General features: G+C 40.9%; 1 protein-coding gene across 14 annotated transcripts in view; it reads right to left on the bottom strand.

Annotated features, from left to right (window-relative positions):
- The window catches only part of RPGR (retinitis pigmentosa GTPase regulator), a 298,707-nt gene that overhangs the window by 100,064 nt on the left and 183,892 nt on the right, over positions 1-14,751 (bottom strand). For all 14 annotated transcript variants that reach the window (XR_011559019.1, XR_011559020.1, XM_070750562.1 and 11 more), the window contains one exon: positions 8,119-8,222. Coding sequence is in view for 12 of the 14 variants with exons in the window: in XM_070750562.1 (XP_070606663.1) it covers positions 8,119-8,222 (104 nt within the window). In the remaining 2 variants the exon portion in view is untranslated. The remainder of the gene's footprint in view (positions 1-8,118; positions 8,223-14,751) is intronic.

The raw sequence follows: 14,751 nt of genomic DNA, 5'->3' as shown, positions 1-14,751 counted from the left end.
TTCTAGATGCTCTCATCTCGGGCTCCGATGTGATATACTACATAAAGGGGAAATTCTCCCTCAAAATACCATAAATCCTTCTTGAAGAAAAGCAGAGGTGTAGAGCATTCACAGAAGTTCAAAGAGAATCTAAGATTTGTGGTTTCAAGGCAAGATGGAACTTCTTTCGCTATCACAAAGTGAGTACAAATAAATCTCAATAAAATGGCTGAAGGGGTGAACCTAGCCTTGGCAAAATTGAAACAAAACTAGATCAGCTGTTACAAATTGTTACAGATTTTGAACAAAGATTTTTGACAGTAGAATCGGCATTGGGAAATCTTTCCTTAGACATTAAAACAGTTAAGAAAGGAGCAGATGTGGCAGCCGAAAAAATCAAGAAATTAGAAAAACAAGCTAAAAGTCAGGATGAGATTTCTAAACAATTGAATTACAGAATTGCTAATTTGGAAGATCGTCAAAGGAGAAGAAATTTACGTCTGCGTGGTTTTAGACCAGATTTTGCTTCAGGCTTGAAATTAAATGAAGCAATCCTTGGTTGGATGAAAGCGCAGGGTACCCAGATTGTTTCTGATGATATTTTACGTGCCAATTGGGCTGTCCCACATAGAAACCGGGAGAGGCAAAGAGACATTGTTATGGCCTTGACCAGCGAGAAAAAAGCTGAGATCATCTACAAGTATCTGAAAAGCTGTGCCGGCCTTAAGCAAGATGGAAACAAGATAAGAGTTCTGAGAGATCTCTCTTGGGAAATTTTGAGAGCGAGAGCTGCCTTACACCCAATTTCAAGCCGTCTATATCAAAGTGGAAAAAAGTTTACTTGGGGTTTTCCAGCTGCCATTTTGGTGTTCCAAGAAAATAAGATGTTTAGAGCACTATCACTGGAGAAGGAAAAGGCACTATTGGATCAACTGTGTATTGGGTTTGAAGAAAGCGAACCACAAGGAGCAGAAGGAGGGGAGAGCATAGAAGTTGGAGAGCCAAAAGGAGCAGCAGGAGGAGAAGGAGGAGAAGATTATTTCAGCGGTCGCAGTACCCCAGACGAGGAGGAAAGGCAAAGGGAGGAACAGCTAAAGGAGTTAACGGGGCAGGTGGAGAAAAACAAGAGCCCAGCATGAGAAGAAAGCGAAGAAGTGATTTTGTGCCCCCCCCCCCCGAGATGTTTCTGGAATGTAGTGTTAACTTTTATTCTTGTTGGGGAGAGAAGGGAAAAAGGTAAAGGAAGTTTAAAAAGTAAAAGAAGGTATTATTCAAATGGATAATGGAGGGTGGGAGGGGAATTTTTCTCTCTAATTATATTTAAAAGTGGTTGGAAGCAGAGCTCAGCAGTGTGGGAACATAATCAGGAGAAGTGCCTCATGACTGGACAAGGTTTTTTCATGTCCTCCCCCTTTTTGGTGGGGGGAGCATGGGGGAGGCACTTTGGGGGGGTGACTAGGGTAAGGGAGGAGAAAATAAGTAAACCAAGAGCAAAACAAGAGGGGGAAAGGGTTATTTTTGTATATTATGAGTGAGTGTAATATAATGGTTTTAAATGTGAATGGTTTGGGATCAGATTTGAAACGTTACAGATTATTGAGGATGGCTAAGCAAAATAAGGTGGATCTTATGATTTTCACAGAAACACATAAAAGACGGGGAGGAAGGGATAAATTGATTAATGATAGAAATTGGAAATGGGTATATGAATCTCGAGGAATGCAAAATAGTAGAGGTACAGGGATTCTTATTCATCAGAGGGTTTTATTTCAAGATGTTAGAGTTCAGAAAGATAGAGAAGGGAGGTGGTTGTTTGTTAAAAGGAAAATTAATCAAAAGAAGTTGACACTGGGAGTAATTTATGCCCTGAATGCGAAAACAAAACAAATTATAATAAATACAAAGAGAAAGTTGGATAACTTTATGGAGGGCACAACATTTTTGCCAGGAGATTTAAATATGCAATGAACAAATGGGATCGGAAATAGTAGGATGTTACATTTAAATAGACTTAATATGGTGGATCTCCATGCAGATATTCCAAATAGAGGTACATATTATTTAGCAAGATATCATACATTTAGTTGCATTGACTATATATTAATGAACAGGGTGGGCAATATACAAGTTAAAAAAGTAGATATTAAAAGTATTTAGTTGTCAGATCATGCCCCACTATTGGCAAGATTGGAAATAGGTCAGGAATGCAATCCAAGAATTTGGAGATATAATGCAGTTATATATATAACTGCTAGTGAACAAGATAAAGATAAACTGCAGAGTTATGTGAATATTTTAGAATTAATAATGTAAGTAATATTCAACAATCAATTGTGTGGGATTCATATAAGGCCTTTATGAGGGGACAATGTATATGTACGGAAGCAGATATTAGAAAGAGGTGGGGTAGAGAAAGGGAAATGAAGATAAGGGAAATAGATTTGATACAAGAGCAGCTGAGATTAACTAAGAGTAGGAATGAATGAATTGTTGCCGCATTTGGGGAAACTGTTTAATAATATATTGTTAACTCATGATATCCCGCAGACATGGAAGCTTTCAGAGATTGTTACCATCCCGAAGATTGATCGAGATTTAAGAGAGACTGGGTCCTACCATCCTATTAGCTTGGCAAATCAAGATTATAAAATATTTATGAAGATATTGGCAAATAGACTCGAAAATATTTTACCAAAAATAATTGAAGAGGGTCAATATGGATTTGTGAAGGGAAGGAAAATAAATGAACCAATTAGAAATGTAATAAATGTGATGCACCAGGCTACCGTTACTAAGAGGAAATTGGAAATTTTGAAATTAGATGTTTATAAAGCTTTTGATAAAGTTAACCATAGTTATTTATACAAACTATGTAAGGAATTAAATATGGGGGACAAATTTTTGCGAAATTATAAAAGAGATTTATAAAGGGAATGAAGCGTATGTAATGGTGAATGGACAGAGAATTTAAATACAAAATGGCACCAAGTATTGATGTCCTTTATCTCCAATGTTATTTGTAATAGCAATAGAGATATAAGCTAATAAGATAAAACAAGATAACACTTGGGTAGGATATAAAATAGGGGAATTAGAATTGAAGCTAAACTTATTTGCAGACGATGCAATTATATTGACCCAGACTCTGATGGAGATGATCAAAGGTATAAGAAATATTTTACAAGAGTTTAAACAGGAATCAGGATTGTCGGTCAATATGGGAAAATCAGAGATTATGTGTTTAAATACAGGTCCGAGAGAGCAGATAGAAATTAGGAAAGAATCAGGGTTGAAGTTAGGATTAAAGAATATTAAAATCTGGGAATCTGGTTATGGAGAAACCCAGCGAAAATCAAGGAGGTGAATTATAGATTAATATGGAGGAAAATGCCAAAACAGATGAGGAGTTGGAAAGAGAAAACGCTAAGGAGAATCTCTAAAATAAGAGCCTGAAAATGATGATAGTGCCCAAAATGATGTATCTGTTTCAGGTACTGTAAGGGGGGCTATCAGCATCCAAATTTAGAGAGTGGGATAAAAAACTTAATTATTGGGTTGAAGAAGATAAGAGACCAAGAATAAGGAAAAAGTGGTTAATAGCAAAGAGGCTGGATGGGGAATTCCTTGTTTGGAGTTGTATAGGGAAGCATTTCAAATTGAAAGATTAATGGAGCTGCAATTATTCGAAAATAAATGAGTGAAATTGGAAAAACAGATAAACGGGATGAAGAATAGATAATTAATTTTTATAAAGTGGAATAGGAGTGACTTAGATAAATTAATAGGTCCCATGAAAGGAACTATGGAAATTTGGAAAAAATGGCAGGGGAAAATAGGATTATATAAATCAAAATTGTCATAGCTTTATGTAATAAATAGAGATAATGAAACAAATTTAAATAGGGTTATAGGAGAGTTGAAGGGAAGAGGGATAACTAAGATAGAACAGTTATATGAGAAGGATGGAAGGCCAAGTAGAAATCGTATAGAATGGTGGTTGGGTAGGGGAAGATGGCTACAAACAAATGCAATATGTAAATATCCGAATGAAAGGGAGAATAAAGAAGCACTATTTAGGGAGGAGATAGAGTTAGAGAAAATAATAAGAGAAAAAAGTGAGGGTATAAAGGCGCAAGCAAGCAATATATATAAGATGTTAGTGCAGTCAGACGGGGATGTGATCCAAGGATTGACTAAATGGTGGCAAAATGAGATACAGGTGGAGGTGGAAGAGATGAAAAATATAGTAGAGAATATAAGGAAAACTAAGAATACAAGAGTTAGGGAAAATGAGAAGGAAAATATTATATAAGTGGTATTACACACCCGTTCAACTCGCATACTTTCAGCAGAGTGTTAAAGGTATTTGTTGGCATGGGTGCCAAGATAAAGGAGTGTTTATGCATATGTTTTGGGAATGCCCAGTAGTGCAGAATTTTTGGCAAAAAGTGCAAGAGGATATTAATAGGATATTAAATATAAGGTGGATAATTACTAAGGAAATGGCAGTATTAGTTAAAAGTAATGAGATGGGAGAATTCAGAGAAATAAAACAAGCAGCGATAGTAAGCGCTCAGGCGGTAACAGGGCCGCCGATAGACCGGTACTACTGGGAGTGGCATCACGGGCCCGGCCAAATTGAATAATGGGGGTGGCCCGGCGCCCACCAAAAACTCTCCAACCCCGATTGCGACGAACTCTGCCTCTGCGGAGCTTCTCCGACCACGCCCCCCACCTTCTTCCCACCCGTGCGAGGAAAGAAGGCAGGGAGGCCGGCAGATAGGCAGGGAGCCCCAATGGCAGCCGCGGAAGGAGCTCGGCCCTCCGGAAGCCAAGCTCCCCATCGCTATGGGAAGCCGGCCGCTTCTCCTGCTGAGCCCAGTCCTCGCCCGGTGGCTTTCGGCTCCTCCCGCCGAGGAGCTGCAAGGCTGGCCCTGGAGCCCCGCGCGGCCAGCGTTCCCTTGTGCCCGGCGGGCTCCCCTTTCCTAAACCCCCGCCAGCCCCCTCATTCCCTTCCCGCCCTGCCCTCCTTCCCCGAGGCGTCCCTTGCCCATCATCCCCTGCCGGGCATGGGGGCTTCCGCCGCCGCCTTCCGCAACGCCCCCTGAGGAGCCGCGTGGGTCTCCAGCCTTCTCCTGGTGAGTCACCGCGGCAAGGATGCGGGCGAGGGAGAAAGGGAAGAACCCGGCGCCTCGGGCGCTTCTCTCTTGCGGTAGAGGGGTAGGTGGTTTGTGGGGAGCGGGGGAGGGAAGGAGCCGGCATAGTAAAAATCACAATTTCTTTTGTTGCTTTTTCTTTCTTTCTCTATTTCTCTCTTGCTCTTTCATTCTTTTTTCTTTATCTTGCTTTCTTGCTTTCTCTTGCTTTCTCTCCTTCCTTCCCTCTTTCCATTTCTTTCATTCCCCCTCTCTTTTTATTTCTCTTTCATTCTCTTTCTTTCCTCTTTCTTTCCTTCTTTCTTTCTTTCATTTCTTTTTCTTTCTTTCTCTCTTTCTCTCTTGCTCTTTCATTCTTTTTTTCTTTCTCTTGCTTTCTTTCTTCCTCTTTCTTTCGCTGGCTGGGGAATTCTGGGAGTTAAAGTCCAGATATCTTCAAGTTGCCAAGGTTGGGAAATACTGGCCTATGGGACCGCCTCGCTTGGCGTGAAGCGGGAAATGATCCCCGGGGGATGGAGTGGCTTGGCGACTTAAAATAGTTTTTAAATGGCGGGGGGGCAGACACTTAGGCGGTATGGGGCCCCAAAATTCCTGATGGTGGCCCTGGGCGGTAATAATCTTGGGTTGGAAAGACGTGACAAAATGGACAATGCAAAATTGGTATAGGTACATGGTGGACCACATTCAATTTGAGATTATGGACAAAAGGATGAATTTGACTAATGAAACTGAATTGCGACAACTGATGGGACGATGGGACAAGGTAAGACGATATATGGCAAGTAGGATCCGAGATTAAGCTATAAGAAACAAGTTGGAATCACTTTATAATATATAAATAAATATTTCATTCTTGTGTTAAAATAGACTATACAAGAAACACCCCCAATTGGTGGTGGGGTGAAATGTTTGTCTGGTGGTGGGCACAATCACTGAGCACTTGTTATATGTTGTGTGTGTGTTTTTTTATATTATAAAATCAATAAAAATATTTATTTAAAAAATAAAAAAAAAACAAGGGAGAAAGAGGGCAGCCTTGTCTGACCCCTCTTTGAATCTCTAATCTTTCAATTTGGTCATTGTTTATTATAATTTTAGCTGTTTGGTTCGAATATATAGCATCAATCAGATTTGTGAATTTAGTGCCGAATTTCATTTTGGTAAGTTGCATTTTCATAAATGTCCAGTTCACATTATCAAAGGCTTTCTTTGCATCCAGAAAGACCAGAGCCATTTGTTTTTCGGGGTGGTATTCATAAAATTCCAATGTATTAATAATTGTCCTAAGATTGTTTTTAATTTGTCTATATGGCAAAAATCCATTCTGATCCTCATGTATTATTTCATTTAGATTTTTTTTAAGTCTAAGTGCATAGATGGAAATAAATATTTTATAATCCACATTTAACATGGATATTGGCCTATAATTTTGTATTTTATCTTTCTTTGTGCCTGGTTTATGTATTAACGTAATCAAAGCCTCAGACCATGATCTTGGAATTTTAGCATCTGCAATTATCTTATTAAAAATCTCTATCATGTTCAGGGTAAGTATATTATTGTCTAGTTTATAAAATTCTCCAGGTATTGCATCTGGGCCAGTAGCTTTGGTTTAAGTATCTGTTGTAATTCTGCCATGATAAATGGTACATTAAGCCTCTGTTGTTGTTCCTCTAATAGTGGTGGAAAGTTTGTAGAGTCTAAAAATTTAGAAATATCTTCTTCTTTTATTTCTTCCTGTTGATATAAGTTTTTATAAAATTCCCCCACTATTTCCTTCTTTTCATCTGTTCTAGATCTTAGTACACCCTTACTATCTTCTAGTTTATTTATCATTTTAGATTCTTTTTGTTTTCTCAACGTATAGGTTAACCAATGCCCCGGCTTGTTTGCATGTTCAAAATACTCCTGTTTTGCCCTTTTTTCTGCTACTTGTTCTTGTTCAATCAAGTTTATTTTATGTTTTATCAAATCCATTTTCCCTTTAACTTTACTATTCTGCCCCACTGGTATTTTATTAAATAATATATTACTACACCATTTGGTCCAGAATACTTTTTTCCTTGTTTTCCTCCTCTAAAATCTTGATGTGTCTTATACTCCGGTGTGTCTTATACTCCGAAAAATACAATAACATTTCTAAAAGTTATTAGGATCTTGATCATTTTTTATTTATTATGTAACCTCACAATTCTTCTACCTCCTTTAAAGTAGAGCATTATATAAATTTAATAAATTATTATTAAAACTAAATATGAGCAGTCAATGCCTCTCAAACAAGGTGTATTTTTTCTATAGATTTGAAAGGTATCAACCATTGCTTTCCTAATTCTAAATATTAAATGTACTTACTTCCTGAAATACATTTTTAACAATATCTTCTCTAAGAAAATTCCAAATTTTAAGCAGCAAACTTTCACATCTCAGGGGGAAAAAAGTTTCCCCCCCCTGATATAAAATAAGCATTGCTACCAATCTAGATCAGAGACCGACTATATTTTTAGTTTGGATGTGCATATCTGGAATTTTGTAACTATAATTATCAGACACAATCAGTTATAAAATCTTGTGAACCTCTTCAGAAATCCAATTTCTGATTATTTCTCCACTCCAGCTTAATTTTTCTTTTCTGGAAAAGTAGGCACACCAAAACAAGCATTACAATGCCTTCTATTTTCAATCTGTAAGAATATCTATGTGTCATATGTGCCAGATCCTTATTTTTTATTTATTTAAATTAAAATTTAATTAGTTTTAAATTAATTTTAAATTACCTTGGTCATGTTTTGTATTATTCAACATATGGATCTGTCAAAGCATTGAAGGTTTTTTCCCCTGTTGAACTGTAGTTGACCCAGTATAGTTTAAAAAAAACTCTGGCATACAATGTTTCTGTTACAATTCAAATAATATGTTTTCCTCTTTTATGTATCTCCAGGTTTTCCTGCAGACCTCTTCAACCATTCACTAGTAAATGCATTACCATATTTAGGACATCTGTAGTACCACCAAGGGTTCTTTCTTCATTTTCATCTGAATCATTCTCTGCTGTGTTGTCCTCTGTATCACTGTTCTCTTTTTTATCTCCTTTAAAACAAAATTTTTATTTATTTTATTATTTTATATTTTATATTTTTAAATATTTTTATATTTTTAATATTTTATATTATTTTTTATTTTCTATTATTTTATTTACATGCTGCCCAAGTCCCAAAGGACTCTGGGTGGCTCACAACAAGAATAGCTTTTAAAAAAAGTTTAAATAAAAAACAATTTATAAAATCCCATTCATGTCCTTTGTGGCCAGATTTAAAAAGTGTCTCATTTGCTCAACGGCCCACAGGCCTGCCGGAAGAGCCAGGCCTTTAAGGTTTCCCAGAAGGCCAGGAGGGTGGAAGCAGTATGGATCTCTGGAGGTAGCTGATTTTAGAGAGCCGGACCTACCACAAAGAAGGCCCTCCCCCGCAGCCCTTCTAACCGACACTGCGTAGCTGATGAGACACGGAGAAGGTCAACCCTGTGGTCCCTTATCAGTTGTTAGGAGCTATGTGGCAGGAGACGGCCCCAAAGGTAGCCTTGCCCTAAGCCATATTTATTTATTTATTTATTTATTGATTGATTGATTGATTGATTTTTATACCACCCCTCTCCTTAGATTCAGGGCAGCTTACAACATGTTAGCAATAGCACTTTTTAACAGAGCCAGCATATTGCCCCACAATCCAGTCCTCATTTTAACCACCTCGGAAGGATTGACAGCCGAGTCAACCTTGAGCCGGTGATAAGATTTGAACCGCTGACCTACAGATCTACAGTCAGTGGCCTGCAATACAGCACTCTACCTGCTGCACCCCCACCCCCCGCCTCATATAAGGCTTTATAGGTAATAACCAACACCTTGAATTGCATCTGGAGACTGATTGGAAGCCAATGCAGCTCACAGAAAGTTGGTGAGATGTGAGCGTACCTAGGTGGACCCAAAACAGAGCGCGTTGCAATAGTCTAATCGTGAGATGATAAGAGCATGGGTGTGAGTTATCATCACTACGCTGATGATACCCAATTGTACATTTCATCCAATGTCAATTGAGTGAAGTGGCAGATGTTAAGTGCTGGTGTCTGTAGGGAGTTAACAATCTAAAGCTCAACCCCAATAAGACTGAGTGGCTATGGGTCCTTCCTCCTAAAGATTATTCCATCTGTCTGTCTGTTATTCTGAGGAGGAGGGAGATATTTCCCCCTCAGATAGGGTTCGCAACTTGGATGTCCTCCTAGATCCACAGTTGAAAATAGAGCAACATCTCTCAGCTGTGGCTAGTGGGCTTTTGCATAAGTTCATCTTCTCTACCAGTTGTGACCGTACCTAGACCAGTTAACTCCCATCCAGACTCTCACAGACTCCAGGCACCGGCACATCACACCTACTGCTTCAATGAACTGAACTGAACTGCTTCATGTAAATGTTAAATAGTAGGGAGGAGATGACAGTTCCCTGTGGCACCCCACACAGTTTTGTCCTCCTACCAAAACTGACTGTGACCGGCCAGAGAGATAGGAGAAGAACCACCTCAACATTCTCCCCCCCCACTCCCAACTCCCTTAGTCATCACAGAAGGACACCATGGTTAATGGTATCAAAAGCCTCTGAGAAGTCAAGAAGCACCAAGATAGAGGATGACCTCCATCTCAGGATCACCAGAGATCATTTATCAGCATGACCAAAGCAGTTTCTGTGCTGTAGATGATCCTGAAGCCAGACTGAAAAGGTCTAGATAGTCGGTTTCATCCAATGACCATTGGGGTTGGAGCGCCACCACTTTCTCCACAAACGTGCCAATGAAGGGAAGATTGGAGATAGGATAACAGTTGTTAAATTCAACTGGATAAAGGGAAAGCTTCTTGAGGAGGGGCCTCACAACTGCTCCCTTTAATGACTACGGGAAAGACCCCTTGTTCAAGAAGGCATTGATTACAGTCTGGAACCAGCCTGCTGGCTGAAACCAGCCAGGATGGGCATGGGTCCAACAAACAAGAGGAAAAGCTCACAGCTCCTATAGCCTTGTTCACTTCCTCAGGAGTCACAGGATCATACTCGTCCCACACAATGGTACTAAAACCTACCCCGGTCACCTCGGTCTGACTTGCCCAATCAGAGTCCAGGTCCACATGAATCTGGCCGACTTTATCCGCTAGAAACTGAACACATTCCCGAGCTGTACCCTGCAGTGTTCCCTCTAATTTTTTTGGGGGGTGGGCGGAAAACTATAGTGTCTGAGCGGCAGTCCCTTCGGGACTGGGTGGCACAGAAATAATAAACAAACAAACAAACAAACAAACAAACAAACAAACTAATAAATAAAAAACCCACCCTGTTTTGCCTCAGAGAATTTCAAAATAAAATACTGTACTGTGTGTCTATAACAGTGAGCTCATAATAGGGCAACTCTATCAATATCAAAATGCCACTTAAATAGTTGAGCTAGTTTCAAACTAGATTTTGATTTTCTTTCTCTCTTTCTTACTCCCATTCTTTTTCTTTCTCTTTTCCTTCCTCTCTTTTTTCTATCTGTTTCTCTCTCTTCCTCTCTCTCTCGTTCCCTCTCACTCTTTCCCTTTCGGCTTCTGGGCAGGTTTGGAAAACTCTGAGTTGATGGTGATTTTTAAGTGAGCGATTGCTCACTGCTCAGCTTAGAGGGAACTATGGTACCCTGTAGGGGCTCCTCCATTCTCTCTACATTAAGTAGGGAATGGATCACCATAAGCAGGGCAGTTGGGCAGGAATCTGTGGGTGCAATAAGTGCAGAAAAATATGAATATTTTGCTGCCCGTGTCGCTACTAGGTGTTATGCTGGGCTTCACGTTACGAGCCCCAATTAAGTCAGAAATGTAAATTCAAACACACCCGCTGTTGTAAAGTAAACAGAAAAGCCGTTTATCCAAAATAAAGCTGTGCACACGGATGTTAAACTGAGCAAATTAGCTCACACACAGATACAGTCCTTGAAAGCTGTGAAAGACAAAAACAAACAGAGCAGATAAGAGCAGCTGTGAGAGTGTTACAGCCACCTCTCCGAGTGAATCCACAAGATTTATTTAGCTGTGAAACTCTGTGAAAGTCCAGGAACAAAGCAAGCACGACGTATCCTTCTCCAAACAGATAAACTCCCACATGCGCTCTCTGCAATGCTGGTAATTTATCAGCAACCCTATTAGCCTAATTGCCTCAGCCATAGGTGTTTTCCGTTATCTCCGATGATACCTGCGCAGTTGGTCCCTTCTCGCCATGAGCCTGCGCATTCTGGCATCTATCCACCGATCCTCCTCCTCTAAGTCCAATGACCCACTAATGGGGTAATTAACTAATGGGCTGGCTGCATCCATCTCTCTATCTGATTCTTCTTCTCTCCCAGAGTCTGACCTTGGCAATGAATCCTCACTGTCAGAAACTGATGGCAGTAAGACAAGTCTCTGGGAACCTGAGGACTCTCCTAAGCCAAAATCCAAATTCCCCGTTGCAGGAGCTGGCCCAGAGCCAACCACAATACTAGGTAAGTCCTAATAAAAGCTCTTAACAGTATTCAGTCAGATTCAGAGTTACTGGTTTTCCAGCATCACTCTAGATATCTCTTCTGGTGCTTCATCTCCCGGAGTTCCTTGTTGAACCAAGCAGCTCTCCTGCATCCACTGCCACAGAGAGCTCGCAAAGACACAATACGGTCCAGCACCCCCGATGAAGCCCTGTTCCAGACAGCCACCAGGGTCTCAGCTGGATTGTGGGCAAGATATTTTTCCAAGCTCCCTCTGGAACTCTTCACGGTCCATTAGGCATCTGGGACGGAACCATTTTGTCAAGGATTATTTATTTATTTTATTTATTTATTGTTAGAGTTGAAAGGGACCATGTAGGTCATCAAGTCCAACCCCCTGCCTGAGCAGGAACCCTAAAGCACCCCAGCCAAGTGGCAATCCAATCTCCTCTTGAAAGTGTCCAGAGTTGGGGAGTTTACAACCTCCGCAGGCAAATTGTTCCACTGGTTGATCACTTTGACCATCAGGAAGTTCTTCCTTACTTCTAGGTTAAATCTCTCCTTAGTCAGCTTCCAGCCGTTGTTCCTCATCTGGCCCTCTGGTGCTCTGGAGAATAGAATGCCCCCCTCCTCTCTGTGGCAACCCCTCATATACCTGTATACAGCTATCATGTCCCCTCTGGCCCTCCTTTTCTCTAGGCTATCCATGCCCAGTTCCCGCAATCTCTCTTTGTAAGTCTTGGTTTCAAGTCCCCTAATCATTTTCGTTGTTCTTTTCTGCACCTTCTCCAGGGTTTCAATGTCTCTTTTGAAGTGTGGTGACCAGAACTGGATGCAGTGCTCCAGATGTGGTCTGACCAGGGCGTATTAGAGTGGTATTAATACTTGGTCTTGGAGTGTATCTCCCTGTTGATGCACCTTACGATAGTGTTGGCTTTTTTGGCCGCTGCTGCACATTGCTGGCTCTCTTTCGCAGTCACTACTGCTAAGTGGGGTTTCTCCCAGGCTGTATGAGTGTCTAGGTTTTTTTTTTTACCAAGGTTAAGGACTTTGCTCTTGTCGACATTGAACATCATGTTGTTAGGGTGGGCCCATAGTGTTAATCTATCTAGAGCTTTCTGTATTTTGAGCCTGTCCTCTAGGGTGTTGGCTACCCCTGCCAGCTTGGTGTCATCTGCAAATTTGATTAGTTCCCCTTCTACTCCCTCGTCCAGGTCATTGATGAAAATATTGAAGAGTATAGGGCCCAGGACGGAACCCTGTGGTACCCCACTGCCTACCTTCTTCCATGTGGATTTGGAACCATTGAGGACAACTCGTTGAGTGCAGTTGGACAGCCAACTGTTTATCCATCTGCATGTGTTGTAACCTACCCCGTTTTTTTCTAATTTGTGGATTAGGAGATTGTGGTCAACTTTATCAAAAGCTTTGCTGAAGTCCAAGTATATGAGGTCTACTGCATCGTGTTGACCTACTGATTTGGTTATGGTGTTGAAAAATGATATGAGGTTGGTTTGGCATGATTTGTTTCTGACAAACCCGTGCTGGCTTTTGGATATAATGTTGTTTGTTTCTAGGTAGTGGTAAAGTTGTTTTTTAATTATTTTCTCCAGTATTTTTCCAGGTATAGAAGTCAGACCGATTGGTCTATAGTTGCCTGGGTCAGTCTCTTACCTTTTTTGTGGATGGGGACTACGTCAGCTCATTTCCAGTCTTCCGGAAGGTCTCCAGTGGTCCAGGATTTTTGATAGATGAGGAGAAGTGGCTCCGCAATGGTGTCTGCCAGTTTTTTTAGGACTCGGGTGAAGTCCGTCTGGCCCTGGTGATTTGTACTCGTTGAGCTCCCACAAGTAGTCCCTTATTGTGTTTTTGTCTATGTTGAGTTCGGTTCCGGGGCTATTTGTTGCAGACTTGCAGGTTGGTCCCATTTTGTGTGAACACTGATACAAAGTAAGTGTTGAGCAGCTGTGCTTTGTTTCTGTTGTCTGTGATTTCATTACTGTCTGCGTTTTTTAGTGTAGTGACTGTTTCCTTGATTTTCTTCTTGTTGTTTATGTGCTGGAAGAAACTTTTTTTGTTGTCTTTGACTTTCGTTGCAAGGTATTGTTCATGTTGGATCTTTGCTGTTTTTATTTTTTGTTTGCAGGTTTTGGCTGTTTGCTGATATTCCGCTTTGGTTATGAGTCCTTCTTTCCATTTTTTGTATTTGGCTTTTTCTTCTTTTATGCTGTTTGCGAGTTCTTTGTTTAGCCAAGCTGGTTTCATTTTTGTTTTCCTGTTTTTCTTTTTCATGGGGATTATATTGTTTTGGGCATCTATGATACTGTTTTTTAGGGCCTCCCAGGCTTCCTGTGTGGTTTTACCCTTTAGATTTAGATTAGATTAGATTTATTGGATTTATATGCCGCCCCTCTCCGCAAACTCGGGGCGGCTCACAACAACAATAAAACAGTACATAATAACAAATCCAATGCCCACCAATCTAATTACAGTTTAAAATTAATAAATTTATAAAACAATCCCAATGTATATAAAAACAGACACACAGTCAATCAATCAATGGCAAAACAACATGGGCAAGGGGGAGATGTTTAGTTCCCCCATGCCTGACGGCAGAGGTGGGTCTTAAGGAGTTTACGAAAGGCAGGGAGGGTGGGGGCAATCCTAATCTCAGGGGGGAGCTGGTTCCAGAGGGTCGGGGCCCCCAGAGAGAAGGCTCTTCCCCTGGGTCCCGCCAGACGGCATTGTTTGGTCGACGGGACCCGGAGAAGGCCGACTCTGTGGGACCTAACCGGTCGCTGGGATTCGTGCGGCAGGAGGCGGTCCCTAAGATATTCTGCCATGAAGGGCTTTATAGGTCATAACCAACACTTTGAATTGTGACCGGAAACTGATCGGCAACCAATGCAGACTGCGGAGTGTTGGAGTGATATGGGCATACTTAGAGACGCCCATAATTGCTCTCGCAGCTGCATTCTGCACGATCTGAAGTTTCCGAACACTTTTCAAAGGTAGCCCCATGTAGAGAGCGTTACAGTAGTCGAGCCTCGAGGTGATGAGGGCATGAGTGACTGTGAGCAATGACTCCC

Source organism: Erythrolamprus reginae, chromosome 4, assembly GCF_031021105.1.
Source record: "Erythrolamprus reginae isolate rEryReg1 chromosome 4, rEryReg1.hap1, whole genome shotgun sequence".
Classification (NCBI taxonomy): Eukaryota; Metazoa; Chordata; class Lepidosauria; order Squamata; family Dipsadidae; genus Erythrolamprus; species Erythrolamprus reginae.
The sequence above is the reverse complement of the archived record's forward strand: the minus strand, read 5'-3'. Positions and strand labels throughout refer to the sequence as shown.